Here is a 22,788-nt window from a genome sequence, read left to right on the forward strand (position 1 = left end):
ATTTGTATTCAATTTAGATTTTCTATCATATTTTTTTGTTTAATTATGTAAAGTTTCAAGTAAATTGAGAAAGAATAAAATTCAATTCATTTTGCGAGTTTATTTACTTATTTTGCTTTTCTTTGGCTGTATCAAACTTGAAGCTCAACATACTCAAGAAATGCAATAGCATTAATCAGCAAACAAAAAGTGACTTCATAATTCTTCTGGCAACAAGCTTCAAAATCTCAACTAAAAATCTACATAACACATTGTCACCACAGAGGTTATATATGAAAAACTGAAGAACATGACATGCCCTGCCCAAGATTGTCAACAGGAAGTTGGAAAATTGTCCCATCTAGGTTTTCTCAAGGTCTTGCAGAAAGAAGAGAAAGCACCCTTCAATTCCTCTGGTAGAGGGAGTGAAAGAGAGAGTGCCATGGAAGATGGCCTCTTGAACTGTCCACTTGTGTTTCTCGCAGACAATGAATGTGCCATCGCGAGTTGCTGCTTGTTTAGCCCTTCGACGATGAAGGAAAATGCTCCAAATGTGAGACAGCTCTGTAAGAGAGACTGGGGTGCACCTGAATAAGCAAGACACATATAAACTACCAAGCCATTAATAACTATGTACTGAATATCTAAAACCAACAAGAAACAACAATAACTTTAAAAAAGCCATAAATTTCAGAAGGGAAGTTTTCCTTGTAGCCAATAGGTAATTTTTGAGCTAGAGAAGCATGATAAATATTCAAATAAGAGCAATGCTATGTGCACCCCGTTTTGAGTATAGGTAATGTGTCATAATGTAATTGAACGTTATTTTATCTTTAATTCAAAATCGATCAATCACATAATAACGCGTCATTTGGGTACTCAATTGGGTGTTCACAACAGGGTGGACATAGTTTTATTGTTCAAATAAACTTCAAAACTGTTCGTTTCTCTTACTAAAGGGTAAATAAAAATAGTGCACAGCAAGAGATATTAGTTTACCCGGAAAACTTAAAGCAAGACCAGTGCAACATCCAGCTACTCCAGCATTAATTACTGCAGAGAAAGAACAGTGATTCTTGTATAAATCCAGAAATAATAAAATTCAAGATATTCTACTATTACATGTCATACCATCATCCTTCCCTCGCAACCTTCTTAGGAAGCAGACAACCAAACTGTGTACTCCAGACAAAACTGCAAATGTCTAACAAGAAAATTTATAGATGTATGAGAACTTCATAGCTAACAAATACAGAAGAGGAGTACATTGTTAATCAAATCATGACATTTAAGCAAATTCTAGCTAGAAAATGGAATTCCGACCATAGATGAAAACCATGGAATTTCACATACCTTGGCATGAGATCCTGCCTCTCCAAAGGATCCTTTGAAGCCTTTCTTCTTGAACAACCCGGAACCTGGAACAAGTCCATGCAAGGCATTAAAGTATGAGCTCAATAAGGCTGATTAGCACAGAGAATCAGGAAGGGCATAACATCCAACTGCAATTTCTACAACTTCCCAGGCAAACTAAATATGACTAACCTATTAACCCATCTCTACATTTCCAACATAATTTCCAAGTATATAGCATTCCCAACATCTGAGTTCCAAGCTTAAAAAGTTCCACATAATGACAAATCTCAAGCAAAAACAAAAATCTGCCTATTTCTTAAATCAACATCTTAATGCTGCAAAGAAGCTATAAAGCTTTACTAGCCAAAAAAACAACTCCACTATGCGCAATACAATTTTAACTAATTAACATCATAGACATCCCAAGTTACAAGATAAAGAGGTCTCCTGATACTGTAGCACAAAAATGCCAAAAAAATAATCTAAAGGACTATAATCAAAGGATTAAAATAGAAAAACGAATCCTAAACCAATCATCAATATACGTAGCATTAAGTGCTTCCAAAGAAAGCACCCACATTCCTAATCCACTTCAACCACCAAGATCATTTCAATCTCAAATCAGTCTTAAATTATAATTTACAGCAATCAGTCAACATTAACATCAAAAAACCCCACAGAGGGAACAAAAATACCTTCAACCCACCTCAAAATAAGCCACAACATACCAAAACCATAAAGGTTGACAAAACCTAAAGCTTTGTCCAACAATTCAATCCATAAGAAGAATAAAAGCATGCCAAAAAACCCTAAAATTTACACATTATATCAAAGAAATAACTATGTATCGTATCTATATATATTATTACCCCAGATTAAACCAAACCCATCAACGGTAACAAATAAAAAAATAGCTTTGCCACACAATTCAATCAAAAACAAAACAATTCAAAAACTTTTTAGATACATACCGTAACCAAAGATAGAACCCATGAAGGCGCCGGCGAAGGAATCGCTAGCGAACTGGACGAAGCACACAGCAGGCGAACCGGACGGAACAGAAACTAAAGATTTCGAAGAATTAGGGTTAGGGCTTGCTTGGGCATTGGAATTATCATCGTCGATGGGGTTCGAAGAAGAAGAATCGTCCGACGTTGCCATGCCTAAATAGCTGTATCTGTTCCCTGTCGATTTTATCCGCTGAAAATTTCAGCTGCAGACAGAGACTGAACTAGTATGAAACATGTCATATTTTTGTACGATAGATTTGAAGTGGAGACGACATGTCGTACGTTTTATTTCAGGATAACATTCACACACATTAATGTTCTCAAATTTGAGCCCAATGTAACTGATCTGACCAGAGCTGTGGAGTCCTCAAATCCTCTCAGGAGAGCTTACTTTCAAGATAAACACTTGATTTATATATAATCAATTAGAATCCAATATATACGAATAGATTCAAATGGGGTTTTTCATCATCAAATAAAATATGTTTTCGAATCTAATCAAGAAGTAGATTTGGGTTTTAATTGATAAGTTGATTCGATTTGATAATCAAACTAACAACAGATTAAATAAATATTAAAATAATATTTAATCAAACGCAATTATAGTTGGTTAAGTTTAGGTTTTAACACAATATTTGTTTGTACTAAAAATGTATACCCCCTTTAAAAGTATAAAAATTTATCTTTATCATCAAACGAGGATTCTTAATATCTATCTTTATTCTCGTTCTATGTCTCATTTGTAAAAATATTTTTTATTTTTATTTTTATTTATTTTAAAGAATTTTAACTAAATCATATGATATCATACTTAAATTTTCATCACAATATTAAAGTTAAAGGGTGTTGAATTATTGGTTGAGTAAGAAAAAATGTTTTTAATTAAATAAATATGAATATGGTTTATGGATTTTCTCTCTTTTTTTTTTTTAAAGCTAAAAGGTTTTATTCAGGGAAATTTGATTAAATTGTCCATACTTTACGGGTTAAAAAAAAATTACCCATAGTTTTCTAGCTTAAAGGAAAATACCCAAATTATGAAGGAGTTTAATGATATTGTCTTAAATATCCTAAATAATACCAAAATTATTATTCTTTTATCCTATATAAACCCTTACCTTATAACACTTCCACATATACAATTTAATTTATATGTGAACATAAATTCCATCTACCTATAAACCTAAAAATTGATTAAAAAAAAATTCAATAAAAAGCAAAAACATGCTTTTAATTTAATTAAGATGAACACACAACAAATTCAAGATTTTGTTTTATAAAAACATTTTTTAGGGCAAAAATGTCTTAGATGTTTCATCAATACTACTAGTACTAAAAAGAAAGAAGATAGTAATGTGATACCTTTAAACAAATCTTATATCGATAAAATCGAAAGAGATGTTAAATTTGTGTGTGTGCATGATAAAACACTGAAGAGATATTGAGTTTGAGTGTACGCATTTCTCATCGCTTAGAGATGTTAAGTTGTAATTAGTTGGGTTGTTAAGTTTAGAAGCAAAACTATTATGGACTATATACCTTATGAGTCAAAAACCTTACAAATAGGATTATTTTTCATCTCTTTTTTTGCTTTAATAACATTTTTTTCATGAGAAAAAAATTTCACATTTGATCAAGTTTTGTTAGTAAAATTTGATCATCGTAAAAAAAAAAAAAAAAAAAAAACTTTTTTCAATTAAGAAAAAAAGATAAAATCATATTGATTGTGCAAAGGCTCACATGGGAAACCAAAAGTTAGGCTTATGCAAAACAAATGGATAGATACTAATACTTGTAAATTTATAATATGAAACTGGTAAATGAGAGAGGCAGCAGAAATGAGTGTATAGAAATCTTAATGGTATTGTCTTGAAAATAATTTGATTGATAAAGATAGAAGTATTGAAATAACTATAAAATAAGTTTGAAATATCATAATGGTATATTAAGACCAAATTTCTGATTTATTTAATCTAATAATTATAACTTTGACTATTACTTTTTTAAATTTTACTTATTTAAGATAGTTTCAATGGTGAAAGGAAGAGGAGCCATAGAAAAACAGTGTGAAAGGAAGTGAAAGAGTCTTGATAACATTGACAAAATAGCACACAGTTGAGACAGTCAACAAAGACTCATGTTCTTCTGTTCAATGTCCCACCTGAAAAGGAAAGCACCTACCTAACTGGACCACAATCGCCCCAGGCAAGCCAAGAGCGTTGGGGCGGTGTTTCTCTAAACTCTCTCGTCTCTACAGTCTATCAAACCCAAAAAGCATTAATATATATTTTTTAAATTTCTTTTCTTACTGTTCATGTCCAAAAAACAATCAGTATTTTTAATATATACCTGCAGAATACCTGCCCCTTTTTTAGTACACTACAGAATTATAAGGCTCCGTTGGATGCTATTCGCTTATCACTTCACTTCTCAGGATACTAACTCGTTTAACCAGCTGGGTTTTGGCTAGATCTTTGACTAGAGCTTTACTCTAACGAGTTTTTTGACTCGGAGGCTATAGGAAAAGGGCAGGTGAAAATTTTAATGAGCAATAAAGGCTCAGGCTTTGTTTTTTTATTATGCTTTGAATTTAAGTGGGTATGTTTTAGAATTGTGTGGCATGAACTGGTTTGCTGTTTTTCCTTTTTTTGGCTTTGACTGTTTAAGTCGTCCTTGGATTCCGGTTTCTGTGTTGAAAAGCTGGTTGCTTTATGGGAATCTGGTCCCATCCAGGCATAACTGTTTGTGGGTCTTTGACTGTTTTTAAGTTTACGGTTATTTGGATCTTGGAGAAGTTCACTTAGAGAAAAAGTTGCTCGTTTTGAGGGTTTTCCCTTCTGGGTTCTGAGAATCTTGTGGGTTTGTTTGTCCTCGGTTCACGTGAAAAGTTTCACTTAGGAAGATTTTGTTTCTGGGTTTGAGAATTGTCTGCTAATTTCATCTCAGTCTAAGGTAAAGCTTTAAATTAAGGGTTGTGTTTCAGCTCTGGAGTTTGTTTACTCTTAAGCTTAAGTTAGGTTTTGGTCTTGTAGTTTGCTCCATAGTTTTGATAGTTGATTCTGAATTTTGTGTTGTATTGGTCTTTGTTTTAGTTCAGGTTAGTGATTCAATTTGGGTATTGAATGCATTGCTGTTTTTTTGTTCTAAGCATATTAGCGGTTTTAGAATTTGGTTCAAGTTTTGGGTTTCAGCTCTATAAGTATTATCAAATATGTTCTGAAAGCAATTTATGAATATCTGTTCTCAGTATCAATTAGTGGTTTTGGTTTGCTTCTATTTCTCGGCTTTGACTTGGGAATTTCATTTGTGTTGTGCTGATCGTTCAATTAGATCTTGTTGTGCTTCTTCAAGTTCAATCTCCTGGTGCTCCCATGGATTCTCCACAATCTGTTGTCTCACCATTCAAGACCTCTGTTATTGGTGAGCCTGAGAAGCAGAAGCCTGAATTTTTCGTCCACACTGGCAGCGTAACAAAGGGAGCTCAAGCTCAAGGGAACAAGAAAGAAGTTGTTGTGTCTAACCTGGAGAACTTCATTGGCGTTCTTGAAGTTTACATACATCAGGCTAGGGACATTCAGAACATCTGTATTTACCACAAGCAAGATGTTTATGCTAAGTTTTGTCTCACTAGTGATCCTGAGAGCCCCGTCTCCACCAAAATTATCAATGGTGGGGGGAGGAATCCAGTATTCAATGAAAATCTTCAACTGAATGTTAAAACTGTCGATGCCTCCCTGAAATGTGAGATATTTATGATGAGCAGGGTGAAGAATTATATGGAAGATCAATTACTAGGATTTGCTTTGGTGCCCTTGTCTGAAGTAGTCATGGAGAATGGGAAATTGGAGAAAGAGTTCTCTCTTTCTTCAACCGATCTCTTTCATTCACCAGCAGGATTTGTTCAGTTGTCTCTTTCTTATGCCGGAGCTTCACCTGAAGTAATGGCAATCCCTGCAATGCCAAAGCCTTTGGCGGCAGATAAAACCTCAGAAATGTCCGAGTGTCTTGATAAGATTGAGTTCCCTGATCCTAAGATTGTGAATGAGAACCAGATGATGGTTTCAGAGTATTTTGGGATTCCATGTGAAAGCTCAGAGAGCTTGGTTGCTTCTGATGCCCAAGATAATGATAGTTCTGAAATGGGTGTCCGTTTCGTGGAAAGTTTCTCTACTGCTACAGTTGAGTCTGTTCTGCTTCCAAAGCTTGATTCTCCTCCTAGCAGCGTATCAACCAATGGGGTGTCTTCCCCTTCAATTGCTGCAAGTTCTGAGTCCTCTGATGCTCCAGCAGTTTCAAAGCCGCAGAACCAGGAACAAGTCTTGGCCCTGAAAGAGAAAAATGCTGATGTTGGAGATGGTGAGAGTGAGTCTTCGGGTGAGGTGCCAAGTGACAAAGCTTGTAAGCCTGTTGTCTCTGTTAACATTGAGCCTGAGCAGAATGTGGTGCAGCAAGACATAGTTGACATGTATATGAAAAGCATGCAGCAGTTTACTGAGTCATTGGCCAAGATGAAGCTTCCTCTGGACATCGATAGTGGACCAACAAGTTCAGGGAGTTCAAGCTCTGATCAGAAATTACAGGCATCAAAGACCACAAGTTCCCGTGTGTTTTACGGGAGTAGGGCCTTTTTCTAAGCTTGCGTTTCAAAGAGGTTCAAAGGAAGACACAGGCAACTTTAGATTTTAGAATGAAGATTAATACTAATAGTAAATATAATAATGTGTGATTAGTGTGGTGTTTTCCTTTGTATGTTGACATGGTTTAGATGTCAAAAAATCATGGCCTTTACCTGTTATTGGTCTTGTTTATGCTACAACTTGTGTTAGTATATTTCAACTTTTTCACTTTCATAATTCTTCTTGCTGCTACTGCTTTCAATTCTCAATTATTGTAGAATCAAATTCCAGCTAGAGTTAGATTCAATCCGAGTTTAAGTTTATCTAGACTTGAGCTTAATTCAATTTAAGAGGACTTAAGCTTGAGCCAAACTTTGAGCTCAATTTAATATTGTAGTCAAGCAAAAAATGACATTATTTTGATAGGTATTGATTAAAATAATGTCGTTTTAGAATCAAGGGTTAACAAAATTAGTAAAATATTAGAACTTTCAAAGTGAAAGTCTAGATTCGAATATTTATCACGTTTATGAAACCTTGATTTATCTTGTACAGTGATTATGAGTTTGATTACTGTGTCATGAGTTTACCTGTTAATAAATATGAATGGATCCTTGATTACCCAAAAAAAAGATTTCGTTTAAATTAATTCATATCAAAATTTTATAAGCTCACAAACTTGGTAAGCCAAATACTTTTAAAACTCAAGTTTACAAAATATTTAACTCCAAAATTTAAACTTGAGCTTAAATTCACTTGAGCCAAGTTTGTTAATTTGAACCCACTTTTAAATTTTCATCTAACAATAGGCTAATAACGTACTCAATCTATTTTGTGTTATATATGGTCCCACCTAATCCATGATGATTTTCTCATTTAAAGCAAAAAGTCTAGACCAAGGCATCCAATATTTAGCTTTTGTTAATTTTGCATGGCTAGGTTCAACATCAACAGAGACTTTATTCATACAAGCTTTTGCCTTTTGACAATGAAAGTTACTGCTTCAAGCCAGGATTTGGAAACCTTATAGTTGAACAGTGATGCATGTACACTTATAATAAATATTAATTTGGGTATCAATGATAATGTGTTATCCTTTAATCCAACCTTCTCTGCAATATCCTTTACCAGTTGAGCATCTTTGCTCCCTCAAGAAATCTGTTAACCATTGTTGCACTGCTCCAAGTTCCTGTTGGTTATCTCCTGATCTGTTCTTGTACTTCTAAGCAAGGAAGCACGGAAACGCTCCAAGGGGTGCGTTTCATCGATTCCGAAACGTTTCCGTTTCTGAAATGTCCGAAACTGGTACAAAACGTTTCGGGGCCGTTTTGGAAATTTTAAAAAGATGCAAAATGCATTTTCAGTACCTGAAACGCGTTTCTTTGTAGAAATCCGTTGCATTTCCGCTTTTGTAAACATTTCAAGCCACACCTCTCATACTGGTTTTGTCTTCTCAATGTTCCGACATCTGAACCTCCTCTCCTCCCCGGTGAAACTCATCTCTCCTCCTTCGTTTTGTCCTTCTTCCCACTAGTTGTTGCCTCCTTCCAACTATTTGTTTCATCCTTCCAATTATCAGTTCCCTTCCCGGTGTCTGTTTCACCAGTCTTCTCACTATTGATTCCCTCCTTCTCATTTGTCATTCGTTCTCTGCCGAAATGGATCCAAAGCTTGGGAAACATTAAAAACCTTTACAGTACCTGATTGTGTGTCCTATTAATAAGTTGTATCCTCTAATTCCATTTACTTGTGTTTTCAGAAAAATGAATTACAAAGAGAGAAGTAAGTAATATGGTTATTAACTGTTGGGTTTTGGGGAGTTTTCATTTTTTTTCTTTTCTGATAAGAGGCATGAGTTATAATTTATATTTGCTAGGTCTAAGGTTTACAAGGGTAGAAACAATTTCATTAAGCTATAGTGTATATTTTACATAGAGACTTTAGTTTATATAGGTTCAATTAGTTCATATTTACAAGCTTACAGCAGTAAAAACTTAGTTTCATTGAATATTTCTTTATGTACACTTTTAAATAATTTAAAAGATAAAAAGTTTGCACACTAAATAAAAGGGAAAAAATAATAAAAGTAAATTGTTCTTATATTATATAAAAATATTTATATATTTTTAAAGGTTATATCTTTTTAATAAAATTTTGGTATTTATAATAAAATCCTTATATTTTTCATATTTATACGTTTCCCCACGTTTTCGTTTCCTATATTTTTTAATAAAGACGTTTCAGCGTTTCCGTTTTGACGTTTCACCGTTTCGCCGTTTCCATGCTACTTAGCTTCTAAGTGCCCTTCTTCTTTGATCTTCATCTACTTCTTCCGAGGTTTTTGGTTCTTTGTTGGCGAGTTTGCTTGATATGATCGGGAAGAATGATAAACTACCGTGCCCAGAACATAAGATCGTGAAGAGAGTACAACTCATGCTGGCCTGCAAGATTTCATATTGCAAAATCTTTGTGTCTTCATCTTTGACTGTCTTTATCTTCATTCCGACTGTTCTAACAGCTTTCTCATCTGGGTTCAGTGCTGTTCTAACAGCTTTCAGCAAATCAATTTCTGGTTCACTTTCATTCTTCACCTTTTGGCCTAATGTTTTGATGAATTCCATCAGCTTTCCCTGAATTCTTCGCCCTAGTTCTCTCAAGATCAATGTCTTCATTCCCAGGATTTACCTATACTGTTTCCATTATAGCCTGCTGCAACAAGTCTCCTTGAACCCCCTGCAGCCTTGCAAAGAAACTTGCCTCAAACTTGCATTGTTCTGTAGGCTCTTGAAGATTTTGACAAAATCACCAGGTCTCAAACTCTCATCATGGTATATCCCTAACCGCATCACAGTTTCATTAGTTTTGAGTCACTGTCTTTTTGGGACTAAACCAACAGTACCAAACAAGTAAGGTGACATTAAATGCCTAGGTAATTGTGAAATGGGCTCAAAAACCATTTGTTAATTCGGTATAATCAGACAGTTTTAGGATCTTACCTTAACTAGATCAATTGGGCCCAATAAAAGGTAATATTGAATGATAAAAAGGAAAAATCATGTTTCATTAAAATTCAATGTCTCATAGTTGGATCCTGAAAATCATATTTCAAAGAATAAACTTATGCATGCAAACAAATTGTTTGCATTTTTTAATTGGCGAAAGTTTTTATGTTATTGAGTTAAATTTGAATGAGGTCTAATATGAAATTAACTTGAATATAAAATAGTCAACCCAAAACCGTTCAAAATCAATAAATTGAGACTCAAAATCAACTTAAAAATAACAAAATTTGGATTTAACTTGAAACAATTCTAACTTGACTCATTTAATCTAAACTCCCACTTAGACCGAATCCTACCTTACAAGTCATATTGTAGCACAATGAACAAAAGTATTGGCCTAAGGACTTATTCCCACCCAAATATTACTCTTTTCCCAAGTTTCCATTCATTATCTTTCAAAAACTCAAATACTCACCATTAAAGTTAACCAAATTCGTTGTTTTAAAATTTTATCTCTGTTTCTCTACAAAACTCTAAAATCTAACAATTTTTCCTCAAGGTCAAGTTTTAAAAAATAACATTTTTTCTTCTAGGGTTTAGTTTTTAATCTTTGATAGTCGCTCCCTCTTGAAGCTTTCTCTCCCTCCAACGGTCTCTCTTTCTTTATCTCTCCCTTCGATCGCCCTTCTAAGTTGGGAAGACAAAGAGCTTTGTTTGGGAAAACAATCGTCTTCTTCATCTTTCTAGCTTGGATGGCTAATCATAAGGAGAGAGCAACCACCAGAGATTGAAAACCAAACTTTAGAAAGGAAAATGTTATTTTTTAGAACTTGGCCGAAAACGGAAATGATTAGTTTTTAGGATTTGAAAAAGAAAATAAGATAAAATTTTAATTTATTTTTAATATTATTAATAAAATAACAATTTTACCCTTAAAACTAACAAATTTAATAACTTATGGGTGAGTGTTTGATTTTTTGAAAGATAATAGATGAAAACTTGAAAAAAAAGTAAATTTTGGGTGGAAATAAGTCCTTCGGCAAAGTATTTTATGTTTTACACACAACAAGAGCAACACAATGCAATATATGCCCATATTAAAAGCCCATCAACCTTGGGCAATAGATGATGGTATGTCAATTTATTGGTATTTGATAATATTCAATTATTTGTACATTTTATATTATTGAATCTTTAATAAAAATCATTAAAAGACTCAATCACATGATACATCCAAGAATTAGACTCAATTTTTATAAAACAATCCCATTTTGGACTAATTCGAACACTTAAGTTCAAATAGACTTAGATCGAATCTAAAGTAACATTATTTTCAAATCAAGTTCAAACTTTAACTCATTAATTGTAAACTAGATTTAAGTTAATTTCAAACTAAAGCTACTAAACATTATTCGAACTCAAACACATATCAAATCCAACCCAGGAGCAAAAGAGGGCCACACACATGTATGGTACGGATTAAACTTTTGGAAGTTAGCAAATACAAAATGAAATGAAAGTGACTTGAAAATCCAGCAAGACATCTTGCTCTAAAGAACTGTGGATAAGATCAAAGTGAGGCCACACAGAATACCAGAATAGCCAGCCAGCCAGCCAGCCTTAAAGATCAGAAACTCAGAATCTACTAGTAGATGAAACCATGGCCCAACTTATCATGACCATACAACCATGGCCGTTTTTCAAGTCGAGTTTATGAAATTAAAACCTCAAACAAACACTGCTAGTTCGAAAATATTACTATTGATGTAAAAGAAGAAAAGGGAGAAGAAATGAGCTAAGTGTAAACTTGTATGACAATATGTTCAATAAAAAATGAACCAAAACATCAATTACTTTATTTGAAAGGGATCTTAAATAGGTATCCCTCAGAAAGTTTCACACTAGAAAATCAAACAGAACCTCACGTACAATCCGGGAAAAAAACGATCCCAGACAAAGAGGAAACTTATACATACAAGAACTAGCAACTTTGCTGAGTACTACAGCAGCCAAAAATTTAAAAAAAAATCAGAAACTTAATACTCTACTGTTCAATGCAATACCTCACGTACAATCTCAAACCTTATGCGTAAGATGTTAATTGTCCAATCATCCTGAGTATATATTCTGCAATTTGATTTTACACCTCACTCAAATGCCCAGAAAGAAATCTAAGTTTTTGTTTTTTTCACTATATCAGAAGAAAAAAAAATCAAATCTCAAACCTTACGCAAAATCCCTTGTAAACTGCCGCATCTCTGAATGTGGTGTATACTTCAAATCAAGAACCCCACGTTAAAGCTATAAGATTGAATCCATAATAAGTTGAAATGCAACGAGAGGGAGACGTATTAAATTCACAATCCTCATCCATTTGACATCATTCTTTTTACCTACAATGTACCTTTTGATATCCAAAAGACAAATCTCCTACGCAGCAATTCCTAAAACAGTTATTGATCCAACGAAAGAAAAAAGAAATTAAAGTCAATACAGGATAGCATTTAGAGCTGAACATATCGTAGACATACATGCACAAGACCAAGAGCCAACTCTGAAATCATAAACGAGCATAAAACATTGCCTTGCTGTACGTAACATATGCAACTCAGAACCATCAAGTATCATGAACTATTTAGAAGATTCTACAGCATTCATCAACTCTTTGCGTATAAACTACATTAATTTAACAACTAAAATTGAATTAATATCAATAAAAGGAAGAAAGTGTTACCTCTATTTGACTGTCGACTTTTAACATTGTAACTTCCAACGAAACCCTCAGAACTTTTGGCATCAGCTGTTATACTGCCAAGCCCATAACTGAATGCACTAGAATCATCTAGCTCAGAAGTGGCAGACCGCCAAGTTGAGTCACCATAAGCTGAGCCACTATGGTACAAGTCCCCATAAGAGGCCTTATAACCACCAGTTGACCCAGCAAATGACGAAGTTGCAACCACACCTGTGCTAATGTTTCTTCCAAGCCTTCCTCCTCCCAGCCCATAGCTGCCATCACCACTTCCAATATCCATATTCCCACCAGCATAGCCAGGAGCACTTCCTCCACTGGGAGCCAAAACAGGACCCCAATTGGCTTCACTATTTCCAAATGAAACTCCGCAATTCCCACTTCCAGAACCGAAGTAAGCACCAGAGCTGGCAGGATTTGAGGCATTATTAAGGCCCCCATTTCCCCAGACATTCCAGGATGTTGAACTCAAAATGGATTCATTTCTTCCAGCACCCCCACAATATCCAATGGGTGTGCTATACTTGTTTGAAGTTCCACTAGGATAAGGACTTAGTACTCGTCCATATCCTAGACTATTGCCAAAGTTGGAAGTCCCGCCATAACTTGGGCTCAACCCTCCTTCCATATTCATACCTATTCCATAGCCAGTAGAACCAAATGGAGAAAATCCACTCCGACCAGTAGGAAGAGGGCTAAACCTCCCATCCATCCCAACTCCAAAACCTCCAACCGGGCTCAGATTATATCTTTGAGCAAAATTATTAAGGAGGTTGGTGGCTCTATTCAGACCATAATTATTATATCCTATCATAGGGCTGCGGACAAGCCCAGGAGATGGCTCCTTCGGCACTGCTCTCTTGACCTCAACCATTTTTCCATTCAGTTCGTGAAATGTTTTGTGTAAAACTCTACCCACTGCTTCCTCAGAATCATAAGTAATGAAGCCAAAACCTCTTGGCCTTTGAGTGTTGTGATCATACATTACAACCACATCAGTAATTGTACCAAACTGATCAAAGTACTTCTTGAAGTCATTCTCAGTGACTGAGGAAGCTAAACCTCCAACAAAAATCTTTTTTGTGTGTCCAGGGCCAGGAGAACCATGAATACTGGAACTGTTTCTATTCAACATGTTTTGATCATCCCTAGGAACAGCCTTCTTTGCTTCAACCTGAAAATTGTGAAGCCGATAGCTAAAATAAAAAAACTAAAGGTCATAAATAGTTCAAGCCAACAATGAGGATCAAATATTGTCAAAATTAAGCTAATCTTGAACTTGCTTAAGAGGCAAAATGACATAAAGAGCATATCTAACTTCACAGTTACAGTGAAAAGAAATCAACTACATGACAAAATGTTTACATTTTAAAACAATAACTAAAAAATTCAAATTAGATAAGTGAGAGAATCTCAAATAAACCACAATGTTTAAAGCGTATATGCATGAAGCTACTCACCGTGCGCCCATCAATCATGTGCTTATCCATGATGACCCTCTCAGCAACAGCAGGATCGGAAAACACCACAAAACCAAAGCCACGAGCCCGACCTGTGGCTCGATCTCTCATGATCACTGCCTCCACCACTTCTCCATAGTTTCTAAAATATTCCTTGAGACGTTCTTCATCTGTGTCCCAAGAAATCCCACCAATGAAGAGCTTACCAAGATCTGATTCCATCTCTTCTACTAGAATCAATCACAATTCACCTTATCAATAAAAATTTCCTTAAAGCACAATATTCAACTGGTTCCAAGCCCAAGAGAATTAAAAACTTGAGAATTCAATCAAATTCTCAGCAGCAATTCAACATGCAAAATTCCATTCAACAAAACCAATCCAAATCATACATGTTTAGAATGATACCACAAAATTAGACACTTAAAACAACAAAAATGAATCAACTTCTATCCATAAAAGCAGAGCCAACAAATCCAAGAGCTAAGAAAAATAATCAAACAGGAAATAAAACACACCTTAAGTGATGAAACTGATAGGATCTTATTGGCAATCTAGTGAAAAAGAAAGTGTGAAATTGTCAAATCCAATCAAAGATCATCATTAGATCCTTAAAACACCAATCAAAGCAGACCCTTGAGTCCTCCTGACAATAAAATTTAAAGATCAAAACTTCAGCATGAAAAATTCATCCTTATGGATACCCAGATAGCCAAAAACAGAGATCAGATAACAAAAGAATAGATAAAAAGAGAATTCACCATGTTCGAAGAGAACCCGGATGAGAAAATGAAAGAAACTAGGATCTGAGGGGAGGAATATGAGTAATGTAAACAGAGAAGATATTGTTCATATTATAATCTATATTTATATAACAAATTTTAAGCTCTGATTATCTCTCTCTTTCTCTCTATGATTTGTTTTGTCTTTGGTTATTCCACTCCTCTGAATCAAAATCAAAAGAAATGGAATTTGTAGCAACAGAAGGGTAAGAAAGAGACAGAGAAAGAGAGAGACACAGAGAGAGTCAGAGAATTTTTATTTTTATTTATATATATAGAGAGAGAGATTTCCAAATCCTCTGGTGTAAGAATATTTGGAGGAGCCATGGCACCTCTGGCAGGAAGGAGTTGAAAATAAAATATTTCAAATAAATATTTATTTTGATTTAATTATAAATATTTTAATATTTTTTTAAGGTTTATTATCTCGGGGCACATGGGCATATAACTTTGTATTCCTTGCTTGCTTGAGTTGAATTGCATGTTATATCTAGCCAAATCATGTGGTACTTTCTTTGAGAAATTTTTAGCTTTTTCTTTTTCATCAATCTTTGACAATTTAATCAACTTTTTCAATTTTGATCAAGTTCTTTTGTAATGTAAAGTTTAAACCGAAGTTTGATATTATTTATGGCTTTTGTTAGGAGTGTATTCGAGTTGAAATAAATTTGATAACGACTAACTCAAGTTTAGTTTGAATTCAAAATGATCCGTTTGAATTCTAGTTTGACTTGATCAGTTTGTGAACAATAGCATTGAAGAAGAATAAGACAAATCATCCAAATAGAAGAAAAATCATATGAGAAGATGAAGAACCGTTAGAGAATAAGAAAAAAAATCGTTTGGAGAAAATAAGTTCATATGCGCTACAGCGATGAGTCTTTGAATTCGAGCCAAGATATTGAACTTGATTTCAAGTCGAGTTCAACTCGTTATGTGCATTTATAATGAATATTAATTTGAGTACTAATGATGATATGTTATTATATGATTATATGTTGTTTTATTTTAAGACCAAAAGACTTATTCCCACCTAAGGCTTAATTTTCAAAACTCAAATATTTACCCATCTATTAAATTTTGTTGTTATTGTCAATGGTAAAATTATCATTTAACAAAAATATTTTTAAAAATTAAAAATTTATGACATTTTCTCCCAAGGTTTAAAAATTTAACAAATTCCCCTCACTTAAAATTTGAAAAATAAACATTTTCCCTCTAAGGTTTTTTCAACCAACACTACCAGTAGTCGGAGATGACGATGAATACGTTCTCTCTCCCTCCTAACTTTTCTCTCCATTCTGGTCCATCTTCAACCACCACCAACCGACAAATGTTTCTCTCCATCTCGACGAAGATGACGAATCGTCATTGTCTCTCAAAGAAGATGAAAAGTTGTTAGAGAAAATGAATCTATCGATAACTGGAGTGAGTTGAGCTAACTCAATTTGATTTCAAACTCAATTCATTTGAATTGAATACCAAACCAAACCCGAGTTAGGTATGCTCTTATCCATCCCAATTGAGAAAGCAAGAAGTAACCATCCTAAAAGTAGTTCCATTATGTTCAAATTGACAATCTTTAGTCCTGAAAATTCTTAATCAGCTTAATCACCATCAATTAATGAATTAATATCTTCATTGTTTTGATGCTGACACACCAAAATTAGTAATATGGTAAGTCACCAGTCAGCTAGATGGACCCAGTTAGCCATTAAAGCAAATCAGTCAAGATCAGATCAATGAGGATTCCTCAAGCAATAATTTGGTTGCATTTTTTTTTTTATCATTTTCAGTATGTAATAAATTTCAAAAGGTGATTTCGATTCTTTTTCTTGGTGGGTTGCTTATCTCAACCCATCTAATTAGGGCAAAAAAAAATCTATAATCCACCTTTTCAGATATATGTGATTGTAAAGGTTTACTTGGCCCTTTCAAGAAGTCATTGTTGTCCAACAATAATTCTAGATTTTTATTTCCAACTTTTCAAGATTAATGGCAATTGGGTTTTTTTCCCATTAAATCTTTTTAAGATTTAGGTGTGCTTGATCTTAGTAGATGAACAAGAAAATGTAGGTTATGAGTTAAATCCTCTTCCCAAAATACAGTTCAAAATTCCATTTTCCTTGTATGAATACAATTTTGTAAGTATATCTTACCCTTGAAATCATTACATAATATCATGTTTTATAGCCTCAGACACTCTGATGCCAGTTGACATTGCAATGTTTGTCCAAGCTTAGTAAAGAGTTAATGCACAACCAATCTGTATGGTGTCAGGCTTACAAAAGTATGAGACTTGGATCTCACTTTTGATCCAATTTTAACAATTAACTTTGGGGTATGATTTTCTTAATATTCTCATCATTTGGTGGGTGAACTAACTATGGGCAAACCCCTTGCTAACCTTGGATGAATTCTAGCGTAGGGTTATATGGTTTTAGGATTTTCAATAATAATAGCTAGTTTTTGGAGTGATAGTTCTCCTAAAATTCTTATCATTCCCTACTAACTCTAAACGAACATTTTAATATCGATGTCACTACTCATACCACAAAATTGTAACTAAACGACAAATGACTTTTATACAAAATGATACAAATTTTAAGAGAATCAAACTCGAAAATCTAGTTATTGACATTAGGAAGCCTATAGCCATATTAACCCTATAATGAAAGACTATACTTTCCGATGTATAATTCAAATCTGATACTTTCCGCTTGAGATTTTAGCATATTTATATTAACAATTATATCAGTTGAGATGTAAGATGAAAAATTGATTGATACTAACACTTAGCAGTGATGAAATTTGTAAGATTTATTGTAGCAAGCAATGGATTCCTGCAATGCAGGAAAAAAAAAAAAAGCCACCATAACTCTAATAACTTGACCCTGGTGTTTCCCAGGTTTCAGGAATCACAGTGTGAAGTAAATCCTGATGGCTAGAATCCATTGAAGAAAAAGATGAAACTGAAAGTTCATGCTCAGGTTCATGTTCATGGTGGCCTTCATTTGCCTTCACAACCCCAGAAATCCTCTCCAGAACCTCGGCCAGTCATTGGGCGAATTCAAAACACATTTCACGGCAACATTCAGCAGAGGGAATGCATACTGCTTTCCAGATTTGCTTACCTCCTTGTCGAAGACTTCGCCGGTCCATTCTTCTCTAACCATGGCTCTGACCCATTTGGGGAGGTCTATTCCATTTTTTTCCACAGTTTTTCCTGTAAGTAACTCCAGCAGAATTATGCCAAAGCTGAACACATCACCTTGTTCAGATTGAGTTTTCTCAGGGGCCATGTAGCCATGTGATGGAAACAAATGAGCCCGCTTGAAGTCCATAAATTTTGCCAGGCCATATTCACTTATCAGTGGATTCTCATTTTCATCTAAAAGGATATTTGAGAGCTTCAGGTTCCCATGAGGAATTGTTTCTTGGTGATGAGACCTTTGATATATGAAGTCCAAGCCCTTCGCAATGCCGCTTGCTATCGACAGTCTAAGCCTCCATGGAAAATCCCTCTTGCCCTTAGGGTGCGTTTGGTTGAGGGATTTTAAGATTACCTTCATAATCTATCTTTTATTCCCTTGTTTAGTTTGTCAGTAATAAAATATTACAGTAATCTTCTATTACCAATGCTGATGTGGCAGGTAATATAGATGGTAATCTGATTATCACCTTCACCTTAGGTATTTAAAGATTACTGGGGAAATCTTGAGTTTATTATAATAATATTATTATTTATTACTTTTTTGAGATAAAAATAAATTTATTTTTAATTAATATGACAAATAATATAAAAAATATTTAAAAATAATTATATTCAAAAGCATTTAAGTAAAATAATTTACTAATAATATTTTATTACTTTTAACCAAACACAATAATTATTTATACCTATCAAATTTTATCAAACATAGTAATCATTTATACCCAGTAATCTTCTAAGTAATCTATCTTCAAGGTAATCTTTCTATTTTAGTAATCAAACATTACCCAAACCAAACGCCCCCTTAATGTAATCTGCACATCAAACACCTCTGAATTCATCATGTTTGTGATTGTCTGGAGGCCAAGAAACGGAAGAAATGTTTGGTTTTGACACTCTCAACTTACTTTCCATCAGGTTTAGCAGGCTGCCATTGCTTTGATACTTATAGATTAGAAGTTTTTCTTCATTGGTGGAATTGAAACCAACAAGAGGAAGAATCTTGGGATGTTTCAAGTTCCCTATTTGCCTCATTGTTTGACCGAATTCCTCAAAGGAAACCTGCAATTTCTTAAATCTTTTGACAGCATAAATCACATTGTTCTTAAGTGTTACCTTGTAAAGGCTTGTTGTAATGCTCTGGCTTCTCAAATCAGCAGTGGCTTCAAGGAGATCCTCCAATTTGAACCTCTCTTGATCCTTGACGAAGAACACGAGCTCTGAGTGCCTCACGTCTGGCTTTGCTTCCTCTACGAACGTCACCGGAGGCGTCCTGGAAGGAGAATTTTGAAGGGCCTTAAGAATTTCCCTTTCTCTAGCTAACCTAGCTGATTTCTTCCCCACAAAATATGTAAACATTATGCAAAAAGAAATTCCAAGTACTAGAGGTAAACTTAGCACCCAACTCTCCTCTCCATCATCAGAATGCTTTAGATTTGCTTCTGTTGGCTGCGCAACACTTCCTTCTCCAACATATGCTTCGAAAATCTCAGCATTTTTCCGAAAATAGGGACTCACCCCAGTAAAATAATTGTTAGAGATGTTCAAGCTCTTCAGGTTTTTCATCTTGCTTAAAGCAAAAGGAACCCCGCCACTCAGGAGATTGCTGCTAAGGTTTAGATGTGTCAGCGCCGCACAATTTGAGATCGAATCTGGAATGATACCTCGAATAAAATTGTCTGCCAAGCTGAGAACATGAAGCTTCTGAAGCTTACAAACAGACTCTCCATCAATTCTCCCACTCAGGTTCAATCTTTCAAGCCTTATTTCTGTTATGGCATTGGCCTGCACAATGCACTTTACAGCACCCTTCAACTTACTTGAACATGGATGTAGCAGCAGCCCACTCCAGTCAATTTTCGGCACATTTTGGGGATCAGCAACTCTGATGAAATTGTAAAAAGATTCCGATTCTGTCGTGACAACCGCTGTGATCAACAGATGAAGAACCGCAACTATATGAATCAGTCCCCCTCTCATGCTATGCATCTTGCTATACCAGTCTTCATAGCTTTGGTTCATCAGATTTGTGATCTGGGTGTTCAAGAAAAGTTGTAAATGTTGGTTGAAAATGTGACAGGACAATGTTATAACATTGCAGATGAAGACATTATTTCTATCTCAGATTACAAAGTTCAGTGTGGTTATATTCCTCAGCATCATAAATATGTTTCATTGTTCTTCTAAATATACACTGGCTCATTATGTTCAATGCAATATTGTCACACTTTCAAATATGATCAATGTTATGTTCACCTAGTTTTGAGTACTTAATCATATAATAATATGTCATCTAATTATCCAATTAGGTACTCAAAAATAGGATCCAACATGCATCGCTCAAATTTATAGAGTGGCTAACTAATAGTTAGACACATCACCAATATGCAGGTTGATTCAAGATGCGAATAGGATACATTCAATCTAGGATATAGCTTGGAATTAACCCATGGTCGCTCATTTCGAACTCAAACAAGCCGAGCTACATGCAAAAAATTGTCTTTTTTTTTTTTTTTCTATTAAAAGGTAAATCAAAATTTTACAAACGTGACAGAGATTCAAACTCAAGTCTTACCTTGGAAGTTCTTGCTTCAGCTTTGCTCGGCTAGAATGGGTAAAGCTTGAATTGTAACTCGGATACAACATTAACCTAGTCAAAGGGTTGGTTTGAGTCATAGTCGGTCCGAATGATTAGACTGATGACAGATTGAATAAATATTATAATAATATTCAACCAAACAAAATTGTGATCTGATTATATATGATGCATGTCTAATTGAATGAACTCGGTTCTAATCCCAACAATTACAAAATTTTCACTCTCTAACTCCAAGACAAATTATATAAACATTATAACAATATATAACCAAATAGAATTGCGGTCATGTTAATGTTAGTATAACAATGAGATTGGATCAACTCAAACAAACTCAATCACGAGTCCATCTAGTTCAATAGCACTAACTAAACTTAATATTGACTCAAACCAAATAGATAACTAGATCTCGATCGAATCCGATGGTTAATTAAACTTGAAATATTAATTAAAATTGAATTGATTATTAAGTTTCGATCGAACCAGTTCAACTAATCAATTTAATCTAGGTTTTGAAACGCTAGTTGACACTTAATAATTGTGATATGCATGGTGATTGTTATTTGATATCTCAATCATGGATTAACATGACACCTAAAACTTTACATTGAAAAAAAATAAACAATTAAAAAGAAGGATTGGGTTATAATTTCACTTTCATTATACTTGTGGCTTTAACTTTAAATAGGTGTAATTGGACAGTAATTATACTTTGGTGATTTTGACATTCTTTCTACATTCATAATATAAAGATTTTTAGTAATTCTTTCATGCATTTGATGGTTGGTACATTTTATTTATGACTGTTAGTTGAGTCGGATAAATGTAAAGTTTGATTGTTTGATTCAAAAAATCAATTTCAACCCAAATAATATTCGGGCTTTGGCTAGGTCTAGAAAAAAAAAATTTACCTGTTATATTATCATATTTGGATTTGAAAAGTTTAGTTTAGTTAATTTATATTAGTGTTATATTTAAATATTATTTGTTAATTTATTTTATATTTGAAATTAATTTAAATGTTATATCCAATCAAGATCGTATTTAATTTAATGAACGAACTAAATCTAAAATTTTGAGGCTTGAACGGATAAGCCTAAAGCATTGGTATGATTTTTTTCAAGCATAGACTTGAACTAACCAAACCCAGTTTAATATACCCGATTGACAAGCCTACTTTTATCATATTAAATACACAAAGAATTGTTTCAAGCTAGACCCAATATCTTTGATTTTTATTTAATTTGTTTTAAAATTAAGTTCAAGTCAGGGCTAGATTCAAACTGAGTCAAGCTTAAGATTAGCTTGATTTGTATATAATAGAGCTTCAGTTCCAGCTCGAGCTCGTTAAGCTAGTGAAAGTCAAGCTCAAACTCGGCTCAGCTCATTTTAAGCTCAAGTTTTTAACTATTTCGTTATTAAAACGACGTCGTTTTAATACATATTGGTCGAAACAACGTTGTTTTGTATCATAATTTTTAATTAACAAATTTGACGAGTAGTTTGAGCTCGAGTTGAAACTTGAGCAAGCTTTTATAGAGCTGGCTCGTTTCGGGCTCATTCAAGCTAAGCTCGAATGGGTTCGGTTTAAATCTAGCCCTAGTTCAAGCAAATTTGTATAGCAAAACTCAATCACTCGATAATATATAAGTTTGTTTATATCTACTAGAAAGAGTGTAGTCGACTGAGCTCAAGCTCATTGTTACTTGGTTTAGTGAGCACACAAACTTGTAACTCGGTTAAAGTAAAATAATAATAAACCCCTAAAAATTTAAAATCATACACTTACACCCTAAAAACTTACTTCATGTTTTTAAACATGAATTATAATTGATAAATATATAAATTACGACATTTAACTATAACTTCTTAAGTCAAACTTGAGTCAGTCATTCCCACATGGAGTTTGAACTTAAGTTATGTATAAACTTACTCAAACTGAGATTGAGTCAAACAATATTTGGCTCTATTTAATTAGATTACAATGTTATGTATTAGGAGCTGTTTGGTTTACGGTGAAAAAA

General features: G+C 34.1%; 4 protein-coding genes and 1 pseudogene across 9 annotated transcripts; 1 reads left to right on the plus strand and 4 right to left on the minus strand.

Annotated features, from left to right (window-relative positions):
- Nucleotides 1-150: 150 nt before the first annotated feature.
- On the minus strand, nt 151-2,597 carry LOC123202127 (chloroplastic import inner membrane translocase subunit TIM22-2-like). Its single transcript, XM_044617882.1, has 5 exons — nt 2,307-2,597; nt 1,333-1,397; nt 1,111-1,183; nt 979-1,032; nt 151-566 (listed from the first exon to the last, which is right to left on the minus strand). The coding sequence occupies exons 1-5, from the start codon at nt 2,494-2,496 to the stop codon at nt 313-315; spliced, it is 636 nt and encodes a 211-aa protein (XP_044473817.1). The 5' UTR covers nt 2,497-2,597; the 3' UTR covers nt 151-312.
- A 2,011-nt stretch (nt 2,598-4,608) lies between these two features.
- Nucleotides 4,609-7,198, plus strand: LOC123202128. 2 transcript variants are annotated; one of them, XM_044617884.1, is made up of 2 exons: nt 4,609-4,877; nt 5,676-7,198. In XM_044617884.1, the coding sequence occupies exon 2, from the start codon at nt 5,717-5,719 to the stop codon at nt 6,977-6,979; it is 1,263 nt and encodes a 420-aa protein (XP_044473819.1). In that variant the 5' UTR covers nt 4,609-4,877; nt 5,676-5,716; the 3' UTR covers nt 6,980-7,198. The 2 variants fall into 2 exon arrangements, with proteins under 2 accessions (XP_044473819.1, XP_044473820.1); XM_044617885.1 differs by lacking the exon at nt 4,609-4,877 and adding an exon at nt 4,932-5,297.
- A 703-nt stretch (nt 7,199-7,901) lies between these two features.
- LOC123202130 (protein TORNADO 1-like) lies at nt 7,902-9,633 on the minus strand. The gene is made up of 2 exons (XM_044617890.1): nt 9,254-9,633; nt 7,902-8,185 (listed from the first exon to the last, which is right to left on the minus strand). The coding sequence occupies exons 1-2, from the start codon at nt 9,631-9,633 to the stop codon at nt 8,158-8,160; spliced, it is 408 nt and encodes a 135-aa protein (XP_044473825.1). The 3' UTR covers nt 7,902-8,157.
- Nucleotide 9,634: 1 nt separating this feature from the next.
- Nucleotides 9,635-15,304, minus strand: LOC123202129 (heterogeneous nuclear ribonucleoprotein 1-like). Of its 5 annotated transcripts, XR_006498929.1 has the most exons (6): nt 14,937-15,300; nt 14,694-14,821; nt 14,176-14,405; nt 12,698-13,889; nt 12,189-12,407; nt 11,798-12,090 (listed from the first exon to the last, which is right to left on the minus strand). XR_006498929.1 is itself a non-coding variant. In XM_044617887.1 (5 exons), the coding sequence occupies exons 3-5, from the start codon at nt 14,395-14,397 to the stop codon at nt 9,661-9,663; spliced, it is 1,551 nt and encodes a 516-aa protein (XP_044473822.1). In that variant the 5' UTR covers nt 14,398-14,402; nt 14,694-14,821; nt 14,937-15,304; the 3' UTR covers nt 9,635-9,660. The 5 variants fall into 5 exon arrangements, 4 of the variants coding, with proteins under 4 accessions (XP_044473822.1, XP_044473821.1, XP_044473823.1 ...); XM_044617887.1 differs by lacking the exons at nt 11,798-12,090; nt 12,189-12,407 and adding an exon at nt 9,635-9,797 and having other exon boundaries at nt 14,176-14,402; nt 14,937-15,304; XM_044617886.1 differs by lacking the exons at nt 11,798-12,090; nt 12,189-12,407 and adding an exon at nt 9,635-9,797 and having other exon boundaries at nt 14,937-15,304.
- Nucleotides 15,305-17,837: 2,533 nt separating this feature from the next.
- Nucleotides 17,838-20,157, minus strand: LOC123201776 (annotated as a pseudogene).
- Nucleotides 20,158-22,788: the final 2,631 nt, after the last annotated feature.

The sequence above is a fragment of the Mangifera indica genome, chromosome 18 (genome assembly GCF_011075055.1).
Source record: "Mangifera indica cultivar Alphonso chromosome 18, CATAS_Mindica_2.1, whole genome shotgun sequence".
NCBI lineage: Eukaryota > Viridiplantae > Streptophyta > Magnoliopsida > Sapindales > Anacardiaceae > Mangifera > Mangifera indica.